Source organism: Malaclemys terrapin, chromosome 9 (genome assembly GCF_027887155.1).
Source record: "Malaclemys terrapin pileata isolate rMalTer1 chromosome 9, rMalTer1.hap1, whole genome shotgun sequence".
Lineage (NCBI taxonomy): Eukaryota > Metazoa > Chordata > Testudines > Emydidae > Malaclemys > Malaclemys terrapin.
The window spans coordinates 13,421,487-13,440,076 of NC_071513.1; the positions used below are offsets into that span (position 1 = coordinate 13,421,487).

At 40.3% G+C, this 18,590-nt stretch overlaps 2 protein-coding genes across 7 annotated transcripts in view; one reads left to right on the forward strand and one right to left on the reverse strand.

Moving 5' to 3' along the window:
• The window catches only part of ATP1B4 (ATPase Na+/K+ transporting family member beta 4), a 31,975-nt gene extending 28,293 nt beyond the window's left edge, over window positions 1-3,682 (forward strand). For all 4 annotated transcript variants that reach the window (XM_054039073.1, XM_054039071.1, XM_054039075.1 and 1 more), the window contains exon 9: window positions 1-3,682. In XM_054039073.1, the coding sequence (XP_053895048.1) occupies window positions 1-162 (162 nt within the window). In that variant the 3' untranslated portion in view covers window positions 163-3,682.
• The window catches only part of LAMP2 (lysosomal associated membrane protein 2), a 27,694-nt gene continuing 12,616 nt past the window's right edge, over window positions 3,513-18,590 (reverse strand). The window contains exons 7-9 of one of the 3 annotated variants that reach the window (XM_054039068.1): window positions 18,491-18,569; window positions 16,848-17,015; window positions 3,513-7,297 (exon numbers count right to left, since the gene is read on the reverse strand). In XM_054039068.1, coding sequence (XP_053895043.1) covers window positions 7,155-7,297; window positions 16,848-17,015; window positions 18,491-18,569 — 390 coding nt within the window. In that variant the 3' untranslated portion in view covers window positions 3,513-7,154. Of the gene's footprint in view, window positions 7,298-8,093; window positions 10,508-12,522; window positions 14,914-16,847; window positions 17,016-18,490; window positions 18,570-18,590 lie in introns of those variants that run through there. The other 2 variants (XM_054039069.1, XM_054039070.1) reach the window with 2 other exon arrangements.

Sequence of the window (18,590 nt, forward strand, 5' to 3'; positions counted from 1 at the left end):
GTCAACTACACCTCCCCCCTGGTGGCTCTGCACTTCACAGATGTGAAGAAGAATGATTTTGTCCCCATTCAGTGCAGGCTGAACGGGGAAGGAATTGTGAATAATATGACTAATGATCGTTTCCTGGGCCGAATCACCTTTACACTCAACATCAGAATGTAGCCCACGCAAACATTCACCAAGCACTTTTTTTAACTCTTTGTGGCAATCAGGTGCTTTTTCCACTCCACCTTTTAAACATAACGTCAGACTAGAGCACCGCTTCTGTTAGGGAAACAGACCCATGGTTTCCGATGCAACTGAGACATGTCTTTATTGGATTTTTTATATATATAGTTAGAAACAACTGCCATGTAATATAGACTAAGGAGATACATTTTTAAAATGTAAATGCCTAACAAATCTTATTGGCAGTATAGATCCAGTCTTGTAACTACAGGTAGAGGGCCCTGGTCAAACATTTCAATATTGATTTTAAATACTTACAGGACATTTTAATACGATTTTCATAGGATCACTTCAAAAGAGACATTCCTGACCCTATATTTTACTTTTTATCATATTTTTAAGTACATTTCCCAGGTAGAAACTACATGACTCAGTAGTGTAGGAGACTCCCACAGTCTTTTGGGTTACATGTGTAAAACCAATAAAAATAAAGTAAAATGGCCCATCTCAGAATCCCTGGAGCCCAGGAGCCCTGACACAGTGGCTGGGGACATCAGCCCAACTCAGCACAGCAGCATTTGCAGTGGTAGCTTCAACCATGTCTTGACACATGTAAGATACTGGCTGCAATTGGAAAGAGGAAGCCATCATAAGGAATAATTGTCATTTATGAATCTTTAGGACTGTTCCCTCCACCTTTGAGCTGGGAGGATAAACACATTCCTCCCTCCCCCCTTTAATACACTCCTTCCCCTCTCTCTGCATGGCTCTTTGAGTCCACCAGACTGAAAGGAGCTTCTCTCTCCTAGACCCCCAGCACGTCACACTGGCAGGAAGAGATTGCTAGGAAACAAGGGTCTCCTTCCACCCAAAGCTGGGAACTGAAGCTCTTTGTATGGCCATGTAGAGTGCAGCTCACTGCCCCCAAACTTTTCAGATCCTTCATCCCCTCAGTGTCCAAAAGATCACAGTGAATGTCCTTAAAAGCCGGAGAGTTGTGGGAGAACATGTAGCCATTTCTCTTTATGGGTGAAATTAACAGTGTGATCTCATTCTTAATGTACTGTGTGGGATTTTTGTCCCTTCTGGTGACTGGCCAGTTGGTTAACCAGGCACTATCACTTCAGCATTCAGAATTCTCACAATAATTCATTTCACCCACAGCTGTTTAGATCAACCTCACGGAAGTTGAAATTGAAATGTTTCTTTTGTTGTGCTTGCAGCCCCCGATTTATCATTGCAAGAGTGCTGGGCTAGGCAGTTTGTTTATATGGGGTTGCTTGGGAGTACAAGACTGTCAATGTTGCTTTGTTACTTTAGGATTGATCAAGAGCGCTGGGCTACGAGCTTTGGTTTGTTAGTGCAGGGCTTATCATGAATGCTGCACCCCGCTACTGGTATTTTTAAAAGAAAGTTCTGCCCTATACAGTTACTGTAACAATGATGTGGGGGGGAGGGGGGGGAGGAGGGATTCCAATTCATTCTCTTTTATCTTGCAAACAGAAATCAGTGAAATGGGTATTTTTGTCTGACACTCCTGCAAATTCACATTGAACTCTGACCCTTCAGCTGAGTTTTCCATTTTGCACATCTGTGTAACCCTATTGTCTTCAGATCATGCTCATAATGACACCTGTGCAACCCTGTTAACCTTAAGTGGGCTAACAGCCTTCCTCCCTTAGTTCTCACCCTGTTTTACTAATTGGGGCTCTCTCTTCTGGTAAATCTGTGGCATATACACAGAGGAATTTACCATTGGGATTTTCTCCCCCTCAGTATTCCTAGGATATGTACTGATGTATTACAGAGTGACTTACAGATCTGGCTCCTCTCCCGCTTCTGTTTCAGCATGATGAGAAAGAGAGATTTTGGCTCAGGTAATATGGGACTGCACAGGGAGCAATGCCCAATGTTTCCCTCTCTGCCTGTGATGCTCTAGAAACGGAGTCCAAGTTTGGTAGCGCTCTTGCAGAAGCTGGGTACATTCTTAGCTCAGAGTTTCCAAGTTTGAGAAATGTGGTCTCTTTGTTTTTGAGACAGAGAGTCTTAAAAGAACCTTTGTGACATTACACCCAGCCCAGAGGGTCCCATCACTTACCCCCCGTTGTCCTCACAGGAAGATTTCACATGGATTTGAAGCCTTCACTGCAGGTGAAGAGGGCTGAATGGGCTCTTCCTGGGTTGCACGAGTGCTGTTCCTGGAGACTAGCTGGGAATCATTTTGCAAACCAGCACAACTGCTCCTACAGGCTACATGGAAGTCATTGGGTTCCTAGATTGGCCAGAAGAATCACTGCAATATGGGGTTAAGTACTTCCTCTTCTCCATCTCCTGCACAGAAGCTTAGGGACTGGATGTCTGGGCTTCTTACTTGGCTACGAGCAGGTTGTGTATGCTCTATGCACGTGAGGAAACATTTCTTTGCTCATTCCGATCACCTTCTCACACCAGCAATTGGAGCTTGATTATTGCCAGCAGCTGTTGCTGTGACAATTTACCCATCCCTCCTTTTGCAACCATTAGTCTTAATTTAATATACTTTATAGCCATCCACCTGTCAGTGTGGTTGGAGTACCCACCCTGGGAACAGGCACGGCCTTCACTACAGCCACCTGTACAGCACAGGCCACCCTTGTTACAGCAATACAACATATTACTGAGTGAGTTTGCACTGTCTCCATTTCACTGGCCCCCATTTAGGAATGATTTTTTAAAAAAAATGTGTCCAGTCTATGGTATGTGTGATGAATGGAATCACTCAGCCCATTTTCTTAGGGCCAGACTTTACAGGCTTGAGGCGGTACCTGGAGCAGACTTGTTGGAGGGCTTATTTTTTTATCCTTTTACTTTCCTGGTTCTTTTTGCATGAACAGGGAGCAACAATACCTGAAGTTTGACGATGCAAACAATTTGATGTTTATTGGGGTGAACTTTTAGCAAGCATGAGTTTAGTTTTTTTTCTTAGTGTTTCCCTTTTCAGCTTTGATACCATAGAGCCTTGCCTGGGTCCGTTTTTATTTCCTGTTTCTATTCCCCCCCGCCCCCAGCGAAACATGATTTCAATTTCCCCACCCCCATTTCCTGTTCCTATTCTCTGCCCCACCCCTCCCCTAAATCTTCCCTTTCTCTGGAGGTGATAGGAATATCAGAACAGGATTGTATTTTTAACAGCCCAATAGCACCTTATTTCAATGTGACTAGTTGGGAATGTAAGAATGTGACCATACACGTCCCAGTTTATGGCTGGCCTCTATTACTTAGCCAAAGGCCTTAGCCTAAGAACAGGGCCTCAAACTGTCACAGTAAAAAAAGGCCCTTACACAAACAGACAGTAATTTTATTTCTCTCTTTTATACCTTTATAACTAGCTAAGTAATAAAAATACACCTAGATTCTTAAAGTAGAGGCCTTTGCAAACAGGACTAAATATCTATATCCTAAACACGGCTAGTTGACTCCAGTTACTGAGTTTTGAGCTTTATAACTGGGCTCTCACCCCCTTTTTTTTTTTTTTTTTTTAAAAACACAATAAATCTCTTGTGGGGAGGGAGTGGGATTTAATCATAATGGGACAAAATCACCCCAGGTGTAATTTCATTAGTTTTCCAGGCAGAAGACAGGCCATCGGGTGATACTAACTTTGACCAAAGTTTTCAAACCTGGGGGTTTAAACACTTAAATCCACATTCAGACATCTAAATATGCGCACCCACAACTCCGAAGACATCAACTGGAGTTATGGGTGCTCAGCACCTCTAAAAATCAAGGAACTTACATGTCTAAATATTTATCCATATAGATACCTAGCTTTAGTACTTACACGTGAAAATGGTGGCCTCTCTGCCATCCTCTAAATATGCAGAATTACTTCAATCACTTACATTTAGTGAGGCATCTGTCAATAACACCCACATCAATTTAGGGTAGTTGACAGGTCAGGACAAGACTTTTCAAGGCAAGAATATTAGAAACTTCCCCCAGTATCTGAAGATGAAGCTGTGTTCTCTGTACATCCCAGGTTTCCAAGAGTAATAAAGATTCAGCCATCAGAATTTTATTGGCAATTGTGTTGACATGTGAACACATTTTATAATTGCTGCACGGTTTGCTGGTAAGCTAAAAAGACTGGACTCATGTCTAGGGCTCACTCCTGCCAAGTGGAGAGCCCTGCTGATTAACTTCAATAGGAATTGAAGGGCTCAGAAGTTTGAAGTGCCCGGGCCATAGAGAGCACATACACAGAAGTCTCTTTTCATCCATAATCACATGCTAAAGTCCTTTTCTTCTTTATATTAAAAATATAACAGCATGCTGTCTATAACCTCTAGTGTTCGCCATTATGAAAAAAGCATTTACAGGTTGTTACCATCCCTCCTGCTCAGAGTTTTAATAACTCTCACTCCTCTTAAATTTGGTTATCCACAGACTGTGGAACATGCAACCAATGGCAGCACAAATGCCGCCCACCTGGTCTCTGCCTCAGTCCTGGCCTGAAAGGAGCATGGGGTGAAGGAGAGCAAGAAGTGATTTGAGTTTTCACCACCACTGAAACTCAGGCCACACCAGCCCCTTAGATAAAGCTCTTAAAAGTCGCATTCATCTCCATCAAGAGTATTAACACTGAGCAAAACTAGACAAAACATCATAGTTAACTTTGTTTAATATAGATACTCTGTCTTCATCAGCACATTTGTACAGTCTTTTGCAAATTCAGAGAACCATGTTTATATCACTCTTCATTCTACAATAACTTTAAAGTGCTTGCTTGATTTTGACTTCTCATGAAGTCCAAAATAGCACTTAAAAAAAATAAAAATTAGGAAATTGCTGCATTTTATTATTAAAGTCACCCAGCTGGATTAAAAGGATGCTATGCATGAAGTTCAGATCTGGAGCCTGAAGACTAGCATAGCAGGAATAGAACCCACCTCACGTCATTGTGGAGGTGATACGCTTTGAGGGGCATGTGTGTTAGGCCCAGAGTAGCCCATTTAGCACTTCCCCACTCTGGGAAAGCAAGAGTAAAAAATGGGAAACAAAAACCCAACCCACTGGGCTTAAATTAAGTCCCCAGCATGAAAGGATCACATCTGTGTAGGACCCTATTTTTGTCCCATTAGAAGATGCAGTTACAGCTTAGGTTTGAGCCTGTAGTCAGAATAGGACCAAAGCAATTTTTGTGATAGGAGTCTAAACAGTGTTTCTTTAAAATGAAAGTCAGTAGTGTACAATCTTCCATGCCCAACATCACTCAAATGAAAGTGTATTGCTCTACTTTACATTCAGCCCCCCACATGCCATATCCTCCTATAGCGTATTGACTGAACACCTCAGCTTACTTCATGGGTTCTCTCTTTGGATGAGCCTAGTGTCACATAATGACTGAACACACATTTTGTGAGCCAGTAAACTGAAAAATGAAAGACCGCTTCTCATCTGATTTGACTTAATTAGCTCCGTTACCCTCATCCAGCTCTGAGGCCCAAACACTCTGTAAAACGAAGGCCCAAATCATGATCTCGCTCCCATCTGTAAATGAGGTGGAGGTGCTCTGCAGCAGTCTGCCCCGGCAGTGGCTCAGGAACATCCTAAACGCATACTACAGAAGAGTGCTGAACACATTCCCACACCCCCTACTGCCGGCGACGAACAGACTAGCATCCCAGCTAGTCACATGGCCTAGCATAAAAGAGAGCACAACAGTAGGACTAGCTTCTGCAGGTCTGCATCAAAGGGGGCCAAGGAGGAAGATGCTCCTGTCCCAGTGTACCCGTTCAGGGATGGCAGAATTTAATCCAAAATAACTAGCTTCCACCCTGCTAAGGCCCAAACGTGGAACATAGGCCTTCAAAGTGTATGACAATATTAATGATAGGGGAGGAGTTTGACTGGATCCAACACACCATCCCATTCTTTGGTGGGGTCACTTTCTTTTAATGTGGTTTTCTATAACCTCATCCTTTTGCATACTGACTACTTTGGAAAATAGAGTAAGAGCACACCTCTGTGGAGTTAAAGAGAGGTGTAAAGTTAGGCCAGTTCCTTCGATTGAAATACAAGAGGAGAAGTCTAGATTATCCTTCCCTTGCACAGACAGAATGAAAACTTGGACCCAGTGAACTCAAAGTTTTCCCATTCGCTCAAACATAGGCTCAATTAAAGTCAGAGAGCAGAAGAACCTTTTGGTTAGCAAACAGAAGATGCTTAACAATGTCCTCTTTGGACAAAAGCAACACAGGATACCCAAGGCTTCCTTAAAAGCTTTTTCTGTTCTCTAAGGTCAGCTTCTTCCATTCTTGGGTAAGTTATGCTAGGTCTCACCCACTCCCCTCTTACCCTTAAAAAAATTTAATTTTTTCCACACAGATATTAAATACACTAGTTACTAAGAGAAGGAACTTCTGGGTGACGTATTGTAGGATCAAGAACCAACTTTGGATGCAACAGGAAAAGCAGCTTTAAGCTAACCCCAGAGAACAAGCAGCTACATGAAAAACAGAAACAAGGCAGCAGTGGTAAGTTTGCTTCTAATTGAATGCTAGGAAGGATTTTGCATTTCTTTCCAACAGCATATACAATCCTTCGGTACACAGCATTCAAACCTCTAGCAGTGTTTTTTTAACTTCAGCATCTGAAATAAACTGAGTAGCTGCATATACAATGAAGATTCACTCGCCAGCTGTGATATTATGCAAAAGAATAGAGATTAAAAATGCTGCGAGTAAGATGCATCCTTATCTTAGGCCTTTTCAGTCAAATAATCACATTGCCCAGGGGCCAAATATTGGTCATCATTTTAAGTGTTTCCTGGAGCAGTTTTACTTTACTCCAAAGCCTTACAGTAGCTTCAGGTGAGTCTAAATTTGTTCTCACAATCATATACACAAATACATTAGCCTTTGTTTTTTAATATATCTAGGTCAAAGAAAACCATAAACTAATAACTTCTGTTAAAGGAAAAAAGCAGCAGAGACAGCATGAAAAGATTATACAGATTGATAGCCAGTACGACTTTTCCTTCTTCCAATGACATAAGAGATAAAGACAAGAATGATAAGGAAGCCAAGCGCCACACCCACTGCGATGGGGATAAGAAAGTTCAGGTCAGAATCTGCAAAGCATTCTTCAGCTGTAGAAGAGAAAAAAGTGAGGGAGAGGAAATTAGTAGGGAAACCATGCATTAGAAACCAATCAAGCAGGGAGGAAACAGACACTTGCAATTTTTTTTTAAACCCCATGCACTTTTTTTTTTTTTTAAATAAAAACCTGACCCCTCTCTAAATCTGATCCTGATAGGTACAGAAGACCCAGAACTTATTTCTTCAATAGGAATTGCAAGTGCTTAGCATCTCTCTGGAACAGGACCTTAGTTACAGTCTAAACACTTATTCATCCACCCCTCACCCCCCTGTACAGGTAGGCATAATTCAGTTGCTCTTTGTTTCTCTTCTAGACAATTTAGCTAATAGTCACTGGGTTGCCTATAGCCAGAAGGTGCATTTGAAGTGCTTATGAAGAAATCTATCACATTTGGCTACATCTAGGGCTCTCATAGGGTAAAGATCTCTTTTCAGATCTTCACATTAGCATACACTTTGGATGTTCTGCTCCCTGCACACCTGTGGCTCTCCCACTAATGTCACCCATAACCCAGGACAAAGTAACTTTGAAATGACATACTAGCTGATCACCACCATATGGATTTGAGAGCATTTACCTGGATTAGAGCACCAGAATGACAAAATGTATTACCTCCCCCCTCCCCCAAACTGATCTCATCCCCTCCAACACCACTGTGCATTTTCAGAAATGGATGGGAAAGAAGGAGAACATAAATAGATAATATGGAAAGCAGCACTGTATAGAAGTCTGTAAAAGACAACCAAAGATATATCAGGGTAGCTGAAAACACTGAAAGACACACCTTTGGTACATATAGCTTTATTTTTTGATCCAGTCAGTACAAAGAGGTCATGGAGGTATCGCTTTCAGAGAAGAATTGTGTAGTTCTTATTAAAATCAACACAGCATTGTAAAAAACATTCAGTGTAATGCCACAAAGTGGGTTTGCACAGTTTTGAAGTATACATTATTTAATTCTTCTCTGACACAAATGCTAAATTCAGAGTCAGTATGGGCTTTTTTAGAGCATGGGACTCCGACGCCAATTATAAGCCTCAGGCAAGTTATGTAACAGCTCTGCTTCACTTTCCACATGTGTAAAGTAGGGAGAAATACTTACCCTACTGGACTACTGCAAGGAAAAAGTGGTTTGACTTTGCTTTGAAAACAATCTCCAGAGCTGCACTAAGTAATTAGATGTCCAATGCCCCAAGCTAATGGCTGTTACTAGATGACCACCCCCCAAGAGGTAGTATGAGTTAAAGAACTTTTATAAACATGTTCATCTAGTTCACCCCAATCCTGGTGGTGAGATTTTGAAGTGGAGGGCTTTGTTAAAGCTTTGGGAGATTCCTGAAGAATGGACTTTGCTTGCTTTTTTGTCTGAATAGAAGACATGTCTTGTACAGATGTAGCACTCTGTCAAAAGGTAGCAGCTACTACTTTAAGACGCTGCCCAGTAATGTGAGTCGAAGTGAATTAGCCTTTTTTTAGAGCAGTGGTTCTCACTCCGTGGCCTGGAGGCCACGTGCAGCCAAATCAGCACACAACTGCAGCCCAAGTGACATCCTCAGGGCCCTGCAGGTAGTATTGGGTGAATGTGGCCCACAACAGAGAGCTGTATATGCGACCCACAGTGGTAAACAGATTGAGAACCACTGCTTTAGTTACTGTGCCAAATTTAGCTCAGCTATATTAAGTGGCAACTGGTTACCAGGTTATCCATTAGGACAAAGCCTGGGTTTATAACTGTATATTTTCCTCCCTTTAAATCCAATCAAAATACAAACACAAAGTCTGGCCCTGCAGCAGTATTCATTCCAATTCAGAGGCTGCTGCTGTGCAGTTCAGCAATGCAGGGGAGGAAGGACAATTTATGGTGCGAGTTATTTTAAAGAGAGTGATCATTACTCTATCATTCAGATTGAGGTACAATACTTACAGCTTTACCTTGGTCACTTTGAATCAGTTTTGGCTGGTAAGAGGACTTGAATATTAAATAGCGCACAGGAATCCTAAAGTCATTAATACTAAAATCAGTTAATTTAATACTGATGAAAGGTGCCCATTAACCACCAGTAGATTTTTAAGTTTACATTAGCACGGCAGGGAGAACATGGTAGTTAAGCTACTTTTAGCATCTCCTTAATTCTGTCAGAGAGGTACCTTTCAGATCGAAGAAAAATGGTTGTGGAACCTAACGCTTGGTGGCTACCAAGTTTGCAAGTTGAAATATAAACAGTTGTACACTAATAACAGATTCTACTACTTATCACTGGAAGTCTGTTGTTCCACAGACAGAAAGGGGAAATATTTTCTTGGAGGAGTTTGGAAGCTATACAGACTGACCATGTGAGTTCAGATTAAGGCTGTACAGAGTTTGGGTTGGGCTGGAACCTTCTTCCCTTTTCTCTTGAAAAAGAGTTTTTGACTTTGGAGACAGTCATTAGATCCATTATTAGTAGCTCAAAATACTATAGTATTCTTACAAGTATTTTTGTTCTGTAGACCAGCTGTACAAAATAGATGACCCAAAGCGCAGAACATGTAAGTTACACTTGCATACTCAAAAAGGTGTATCCAGAGAACTGCACCTACAGAGCATCTTTAAGTCGCAAAAGTCAGTTTTAGCCTTTCTAATAGGGGCATTCACACAACAGCTTTAATATTTGACAAACTGTATATAAGGCACTATCAATAGTAATAAAATAAACTGCAAGGTAGGATTATATACATTAATACTTGAAGACATCCACAGCGAACTTAGTACTGGTTAAGTGCCATTCACAGAGATTAAGACCAAAACTTTATTCATATACAGCCACTGTGTACATATAGATCATAGAATTACTGAATTGGTATTTTTGGTAGCATCACATCCACATCCAGAAGATGGAAACAAGCTTTAGTCTGATCAAGGACCAGACTAAAATCACTCTGTGAGTTGTCAAGTTCAGATGTAATGCTAATTAAAAATTAACTTTCTTAAATAAATTTAATTTTCAAGAAACTATTTGACAAAACCATTCAGATGTAAGGAGACAGTTTCTCCCCCCCCGCCCACTTTCCCATATTTAAAATTGCTGATATCCAGCATTACTGTGTTTCTTGTGGCTTACAAAATAAGCCACAAGCACTAGAGCAACTAATCCTCCCAAAGCTGCTCCCACTGTTATGGGCACAATGAAGTTGTCCACATCTGGGCTGCAGTCTTCAGCTAAATGGAAAGAGGGCAAGTTTCAAAAGAAAGCCAATTGAATAGAAATGTTAAACCCTGCAACCTCTCCCTAACGGTTTACATAGCTTCCCATCCAGTATTAGAGCTCTCCTTCAACCAGACCCTGTTTATAAATAAAGAGGATTGCAATGCTTCCCCTCCTCATTTTTAAGACTAACATGAAATTTCTGGAATCCGTTTTGTGTATGATGAAATTACACAATATATTATTCCAACACACCCAGTCTTGGACATTTTACCACTGGTCAGAATATTAGGGCAGACCTTTCACAGTTAAATAGAAAGAAAGCAGTGATGTTGAAAACTGTTACTTTGCATCCGAGTGTAGTTCAGTTAAAGATGTGAATAACCGACTTTTCTTTCTTAAAGCTATTTAAGAGTAAAATGCTTTGGAACAACAAAAGCTAAGGACTACAAATACAGTCACCCAAGTTTTAGCACTGCAAGATGAGCAAGTTCATTACAAGATGCAAATTTAGTAGTTTGCAATTTTACCACCACGGTCTCATCCTTGAAGATATTTTCAGAGAATGCTTAAGCTCCATTTAAGTTTAGACTTAGGCTGAGTGTCTCTTGGAGGAACCTACTTTCTAGTTAGTTTTGAAGAAGTTGTGTAAAGCTCCACTGAGCTCAGATTGAGTTTTAAGATACATGTGCTGGCATTGTAGACTGAAGTCAAAAACAGTTGAGACTTCAATCACAGCATGGGCTTTGACTAATGAAGCCTGAAAGGAAAGGCAGTGAGATTATTTTACTGATTGATTGACCCCAAGCCAATAGCCAGGAGTCAAAAGAGAATCTGATTTTACTCATCCTCCTCCCTTGTCAGACTATCACCAATACAACTGTGTATACCAGATGTGTGGTCCCTCTGCCAAATCAGGCTAGTACATCAGGGGTAGGCAAATGAAGATTCATTTTAGTATTTACTCTTGAAACAGGGGACATATGCTACAGTATCATTATTCATGCATGGTGTGACATCTTAGCTAAAGCGCTGAATCTGTAAGGAGACAAAACTGTGGTTCTACAGTGCAGAGTACATCATCTGCATACCCAGCATTTTCCCATGAGTTGGACATATAGCTGTTTGGTCAAAAAGCTCTTATGGAGACTTAGGACAAGCAGCACAGGTGATCAATTCTAATCATAAGCAATAGAGAAAGCACATTTACCTCAAGTATTGTGCTTTTGATTAACTACAGAAAAACACTAAGAGAAAAGTCTCCCCTATTCAGAATGAATTTTATGCCTGCTCTATGGATTTCTGAAGGACAGATTTATGCAATGAGTGTTGCATGCAACCACTTCTAGACCACCTGGAGTATCCAACAGTGAGGAAACCGATAGATGTAATTTTGCAATCTTATTGGAGGCTGGAGACTGAACTAGCAGAATCAGCAACAGATAGCTTATCCCCTCTCCTATGAGCAGGACTTAGATGGATCCTAGCATACAGGAAGAGCTCTTACCAAGCAAAAATTTTCAAAGGAAAGTCCCTACAGCTTCTCCACTTCTGCTGATTGATGTTAACCCCAGGTAAATTTAGGCTTGCTAAAGAGAAGCCACTCCCAAAGCGAAGAATTGTAAGAGACACTGACCTATTTGCTGCTTTAGTTATAACCAAGACTAATACTTCAATCAGTTTAAGTTTGACTAGTGAAATTAGATTTTGTAAGTCTACTTGGTTAGGGAGGTATTCTACAGTTCACTACAAGTTTAAAGTGGGATAGCCAAGCTTCTAACGGAAGTGATTTAATATCTAGACTAGTGGTTAGAAAAAAACTACAGCCTATAAGCAGACAGTCCCTCCTAGCATGTTACAGAAAGATGCAGAGAGAACTAAGCAACAAAAAGAAGATTAAGGAAGGTTGTCCTATGATTAGGTTGGATAATCTGATCTAAAATAAGAATTGATTTTAATCAAGAAGTCTATTTTTAAGTGATCACTACAGTTAAAGAAATCATTGCTTTAATTAAAAGAGTTACCAAGGTTCCTTAAGAAATAGAAGAATCTTTATTGTTTAAAGCAATATGTAGAGTAAACTGACAAGCAAGTCCCTATGGAGAAATACAATACAGAGAACTAGTGGTTTAAACAGTTTAACAGACATGAAACTTAGATGTTTACATGAGCCAGTTACCGGCACACCAGATCTGGTATTATTTTCATCAGAGCCAATTTCTTGAACAAATCCACTGGTTTGCCCCAAATAACATTTCTACACCTTCAAAGAGAAGGTGAGAGTTTAGTCTGAAATTCAGGAATAGAGTTGGCATATAGAAACCTAGGAGATTTAAGACATCAGATGGACAAAGAAAATAGTTGTGATAAATGCTAGTTAAAAAGTACATAACTGGCACATGTAAACACCAACAATCACTGGAGTTCTACAAAAAGACTTTCTATAAGAACTGTTGCAATTAAAGATATTTTAATACAATTTATGTTTTTGGAGAAATTCTCAAGTTAAAAGTTTAAATTTGAAGCTAGTTCCTCCATTTACATTTCTATTTTTTTTAAAGAGGTTTTGATATTAGACTAAGGCCTGAGTTCTGCTTGCAACAAGAGTTATTCAACCATTCTTGCTCTTTTAGTCAGAGTCCTAAATATACATTAGTCACTATGAAATCTGTTACTAAGAACCAAATTGGTATTACCGATTGTTTTTGGAGAGTAACACCAAACATGCCACAAGCAGCTCTGTATACTCCTAATAAGCATCTATTACCATGACAATTCCAAGCCAAAATTTTAAGAAAAATGAACCAACTTTCCCTGTTAAACTCAGTTTGTCCTATGTTCATTAATAGGACCAATCCCTGTCTATTATAACACAAAACTCATTCCTTTTAGGAAAGGCCACCTTTTTTATGCAGTGCACTCTAAATTACACCACAATGATTAGGAGACCAGAGAAACTTAAAGATATACAGTGAGGGTTAATCTCTATATAGCTACAGTTTAAGGAACAGTCCAATTGCATTACACTTTGTTTTAAGTAGAGGGCCTACTCCAAACAGCAAGGAGAAAGGTGCAGTGTATCAGCCTCAGACTTATGCTTTACTTTTGCATTCTTCACAGCATTAGTAACTCGTACACACAAATGCACAATATTACATCTCTGCACAGCACACAATTAAGCACAAAGTACATGAATCAGCAGATGAAATGCCATCATGGGACAGTTACAATGCAAGTTTTGATTAGCAAAGAATGACTTAATATGGAGATTTAAAAACAGCTGAAGTTGTGACAACTGATTTTGGATCATTAAACCAAGAGCTTCTTTAACACACATCACTCAAAGGAAGTGAGCAAGACAGACTTTCTGTGCAAGGTATGATACAAAGTTAAGTGCCCTTTAAATTCTAGAAATACTTAAGGTTCTTATTCCCTTTTTAAAACTGGTGCCAGCAGGAATACTGTACTACTTTAGAAGAACTGTCTGTTTTGGTATCTAGAGGGATGCCAGGTTGTAACAGGCACTAGGTTTCTGCTCATTTGTGCACAACAGTTCTCTAAAGCATTTAGAAACTGGGCTTTAACTCCCAGATATGCCAATTGAAGTTTAAGTTTACATATCTAAATGAATGGGTTTAACTATAAGAATGGCTACTGAAGCTACCAAAATGAGGGAGCTATTGCAGCTCTTATTGGAATTAAGTGGGTTACTACTGTCACTTCAACAAAGTTGTTTGAAAAACCATTAGTATGGCATTTAGTACTATAAGCCAGAAAAGAGATACTAGGCACTCTGAAGTCCCTGGCAAGCATTCCAGGTTTAATATACAGTTAAAGGCAGCCAGGTTACCCTGCAATTGTGACAGTAACTAAGGAATGCAGGTGAGACAAGTACAAGTTTAATGCAATTTTACAAGTTGCCCAATGCATCATAATAGTGCCCTAATTTAGACTGTTCCCTTTTCAGACTATTAATATTTGTAACATGCAGATAATGAATCCCAAGTAATTGTTTGCAGGTAATATCTTTACCTAATAATTTGCCAAATAAGGCTTATTTGCTCTTTGAGTACAGCTATGAAACCCCATGTTTTTCTTTGTCCAGGAAGTAGAGTTACATTCCCATTGTTTTATCTGACAAAACACCGAAAGAGACAAAGCACCCACAGTCTCCAGCCCTAATTAGATGATGCAAATGTTTACTTGAAGTGGTTTGTTTGCATTTGGGAACTTGCACTTGCTTCATTAAAGTGAAACTGGAACAGTGATCACATTCAGATTTACAAGGTTTGATATCCAGCATAGGTTTTTCTTCTGCCAATTATGTAAGCGATCACTATAATGACAATCAAGCCCGCAAGAGCAGCACCAACTATAATTGGTATTAGAATGGTGTCATCATCCAGCGAACACTCCTGGGCTGTAGATGAGAAAAAGGTTGTGACAAGGAATAAATAAAGAGACAGCATGCTATTGTACCTTTCTTGGGAAACAAAAATATTTTCCTTAACACGAAGGCTCAAAGTTACAAGCAAGTATTTATCATACCTGTATAGTTTAGTGAGAAAACTGTACAGATTCATAGGTGGTTTCCCTAAGTGCTAGTTTATAGTTAGCAGATGGGGCATTTTTGCTGGATACAGTAGCTTATTTACTAAAATGATAAAGTTTAAGAGGCATTAGAGAGGAGAAGTTTTTATGTCAAATATAAACTTGAATTGCAGTATCACAATTCTATTGGAGATTTAAATACAAAGCTAGAAAAAGCCTGGTTAGTGTAAGTGTGTACACAGATATTTTAAAGGAGTTCAAAAACGACGTGGTTTCAGTATTGAAAAGCCAGCTGAAGTGGTCATAAGTTAACATGTGGATGAAGAAGTGGCTGTAACAGGGAGTGCCAATTGCAATCAGAACTCATTTAGTAGCATTTAAGGAGTTCAACGTTAACATAAGAATGTTGAAACTAGGTCAGACCAAAAGTCCACCTAGCCCAGTGTCCTGTCTTCCAACAGTGGCCAATGCCAGGTGCCCCAGAGGGAATGAACACAACAGATAATAGAGTGACCCAGCCCCTGTTGCCCATTCCCAGCTTCTGGCAAACAGAGGCTAGGGACACCATCCCTGCCCATCCTGGCTAATAGCCATTGACGGACCTATCCTCCCTGAATTTATCTAGTTATTTTTTTAACCCTGTTATGGTCTTGGCCTTCACAATACCCTCTGTCAAAGAGTTCAACAGGTTGACTGCACTGTGTGAAGAAATACCTCCTTGTGTTTGTTTTAAACCTGCTGCCTATTAATTTCATTTGGTGACCCCTAGTTCTTGTGTTATGAGAAGTAAACACCACTTATTTGCTTTCTCCATACCAGTCATGATTTTATAGACCTCCATCATATCCCCCCCCAGCCCCACAGTCTTATTAATCTCCTCATACAGAAGCTGTTCCATACCCCTAGTCATTGTTGTTGCTCTTTCCAGAACCTTTTCCAATTCCAATATCTATATTACTATGATAAGTCTTTCAGTATACTTTTAAAATTGGATTTTTTTTTAAGGTACACTTCCACCTCCCATCTTAACTTACATATTTTATCAGTCTACAAACTGATCTAAACCCAAAAGTGGGGTGCAAGCACTATTGTAACATATACCTAGTTTTCAAGTACTATTTACAGAATTATGCAGAAGCCCATTTGGCCTTCCACAGTGAGAACTAGAACTGTTTATACTGCATCTCTTCAGAATTTGTGATGAGACAGATTAGGTCTTCCCATACCCCTGGCCAATGCAAGGTTGTACTTTGAAGTAAGAACTTTTTCCAGTTTTTTGGATCCCATCACTTGAATAATCCTTTCCCCCCCCCCCTCCAGTCTGATGAGAAAGCTTGGATTACATTCAGCAGAAATGCTCTTTCCAAGCTTCATCCCATTATTTCTTGCAGCACTCTGCTCAGTCTCCCTCACTACAGCATTTGCAGATTTCAGTAAGTCAACAGTGGTTCTCTATGGCTGTGGGGGGAGGGGGAGATTGCCATAAAGTCAATGTCCTTAGGCCCTTTTGTATAAGCCTATGGGGCTGTTGCCAGTTTGTAGTGTGATTTATTTATTTATTTTAAAAGGGAGGCTTCTCTATGACAAAAACACTGATAAAAGCAAGGTGTTCATATCAACCAGGATAGAAGGCTGGTGCCATTTCCCAAATGGAAATTTTAGAGAGTCATTTTAGCCTAAGCAAAAATAAAGTACTGGCCAATGGATTAGTTATGCTAGTATCTATAAAGCTTTTATCTACTCCTATGTTGTGAACCTTGTTAGAGCACCCTACAAGTCTGCTTGATTTGGGTTTATTCTTACCTTTAGCATACTTGTTGTCTTGTACTTTGAATGGCTGAATCCTCAGATCAAAAGTATGTATTTGAAGATCTTCAGTCACCAAAACAGTCTGCTCTTTTTGGCACATGTAGGAACTGCCCAGGAAGGTGTCCCAGATGCTGAGGTTGTTGTTTCCAGCATTGAAAGGTTCTTAAAAAAAAAATTCTAATATGGACATTTGTTGATAAGTTTTCAATGGACTAAAAAGTCTATTTATCAAGAGTGCCTTGTTCAAAGGGTGTACTACCAAGATCATAAGCCTATTCAGCTGAAAGGTACTGAGTCCATTGTTCAGCATTATTTCCTCCGAAATGTGGTTATGTAACACTTTAAAGGAGAGTAACAAGTTTGTGGACTACAGGAAGTCCGGTTCAGTACAGAAGAGGGGTGGATAATTAAAGCTGGTACAGTTTCAGAAGATTTAAGTCACTAGTCTACTCATACATGCCCCTGCAGTTCATCACTGCAACAGTATAAACTGTTTACATGTCTAAACTTTGTCTTAGGCCTCTTATTATAGAGATTATTGCCAACATATTAGTAGGCCAGTATGATCCACTTAACAAAAAACAAAACCCACAACATTTTAAAATTAACCCCCCCCCCCCCCACACACACACACACACACTTTGGTTTCTGAAATGCTACAAAATGAATTCTCAGTTATCAAGAAGAACGTGGAAGGAAAGATAAGTTTTCCTTCCATACAGAAGAATAGTTACCCTAGACAAATGTCTAGAACAGTGGTTCTCAAACTTATTTCATCACAGACCCCTTTTGTGTCTGTAGTCTTTATGGCTGGACCCCAAGTACATATACCGGGCACCCAGCTCTGAAGGCAATGCTGCACCAGTAGCAGCACAGAAGTAAGGGTGGCAATGAGGCACAGTCTGCTGTGGAAAGTGATATTCACTTTTCACAGCAGACTTCATGCCTCATTGCCACCCTTACTTCTGTGCTGCTACTGGTGGAGCCCACTCAGTGGTCCATCTGTCTGTCCCCTCCTGCCCACGGGAGTCAGGCAGTCCGTCCATCCCTCCCCTGCAGTCCCCTTTATCCCCTACCCTGCCTCCTGGGTGTGCACAGTCCTCCTGCATGAGCCCCTGCTGCCAGGGGCTGACAGCCAGAGTTGGGGGGAGGGGAGGGCACAGTTTGCGCTCCCTTGACAAATTCCTGTACCTCCTACTCCAGAGCTTGAGAACTGCTGATCTGGAAGAATATGCTTAAGCCTTATAGGTTGCACCTCTTTGCAAAGAATATTGCTGTGCCTATTAATGTGAACTGCTCACTTAGGGTTCTCATACTAAAGACTGTCAGCAATGTGGCTGTGTATCTCCTTTCCCAAGTAAGGATTTAAGAACTTTACTGCACTCCAGGAAACTTCAGAGGTAGGCAAGGATACGTGCTACACAGTTGTAACAAGGCCAAAATGGGATAAGGAAAATAGCAAGTTAGGGCAATCTCTAAAGCAAATAGACAATTTGTTACTGTAGCTAGTCACTGTAGATTTGACCATGGAGTATGAACTAGTATTGGTTAAAAAAATTAGTTGACAAGTATGTGCTAAATATAGACAGAATGCAGTCAACACTGAAGTGCTTCCTTTAAGCCAAATAGTATCTTACCAGAACCATTTATAGAGCGGATCAGGGTGATGTTCACTTCTTTCAGATAGAATCTTTGTGTGTTTGCACTTGTGTTTTTCTGTTTATGAGAAAAAAAAGC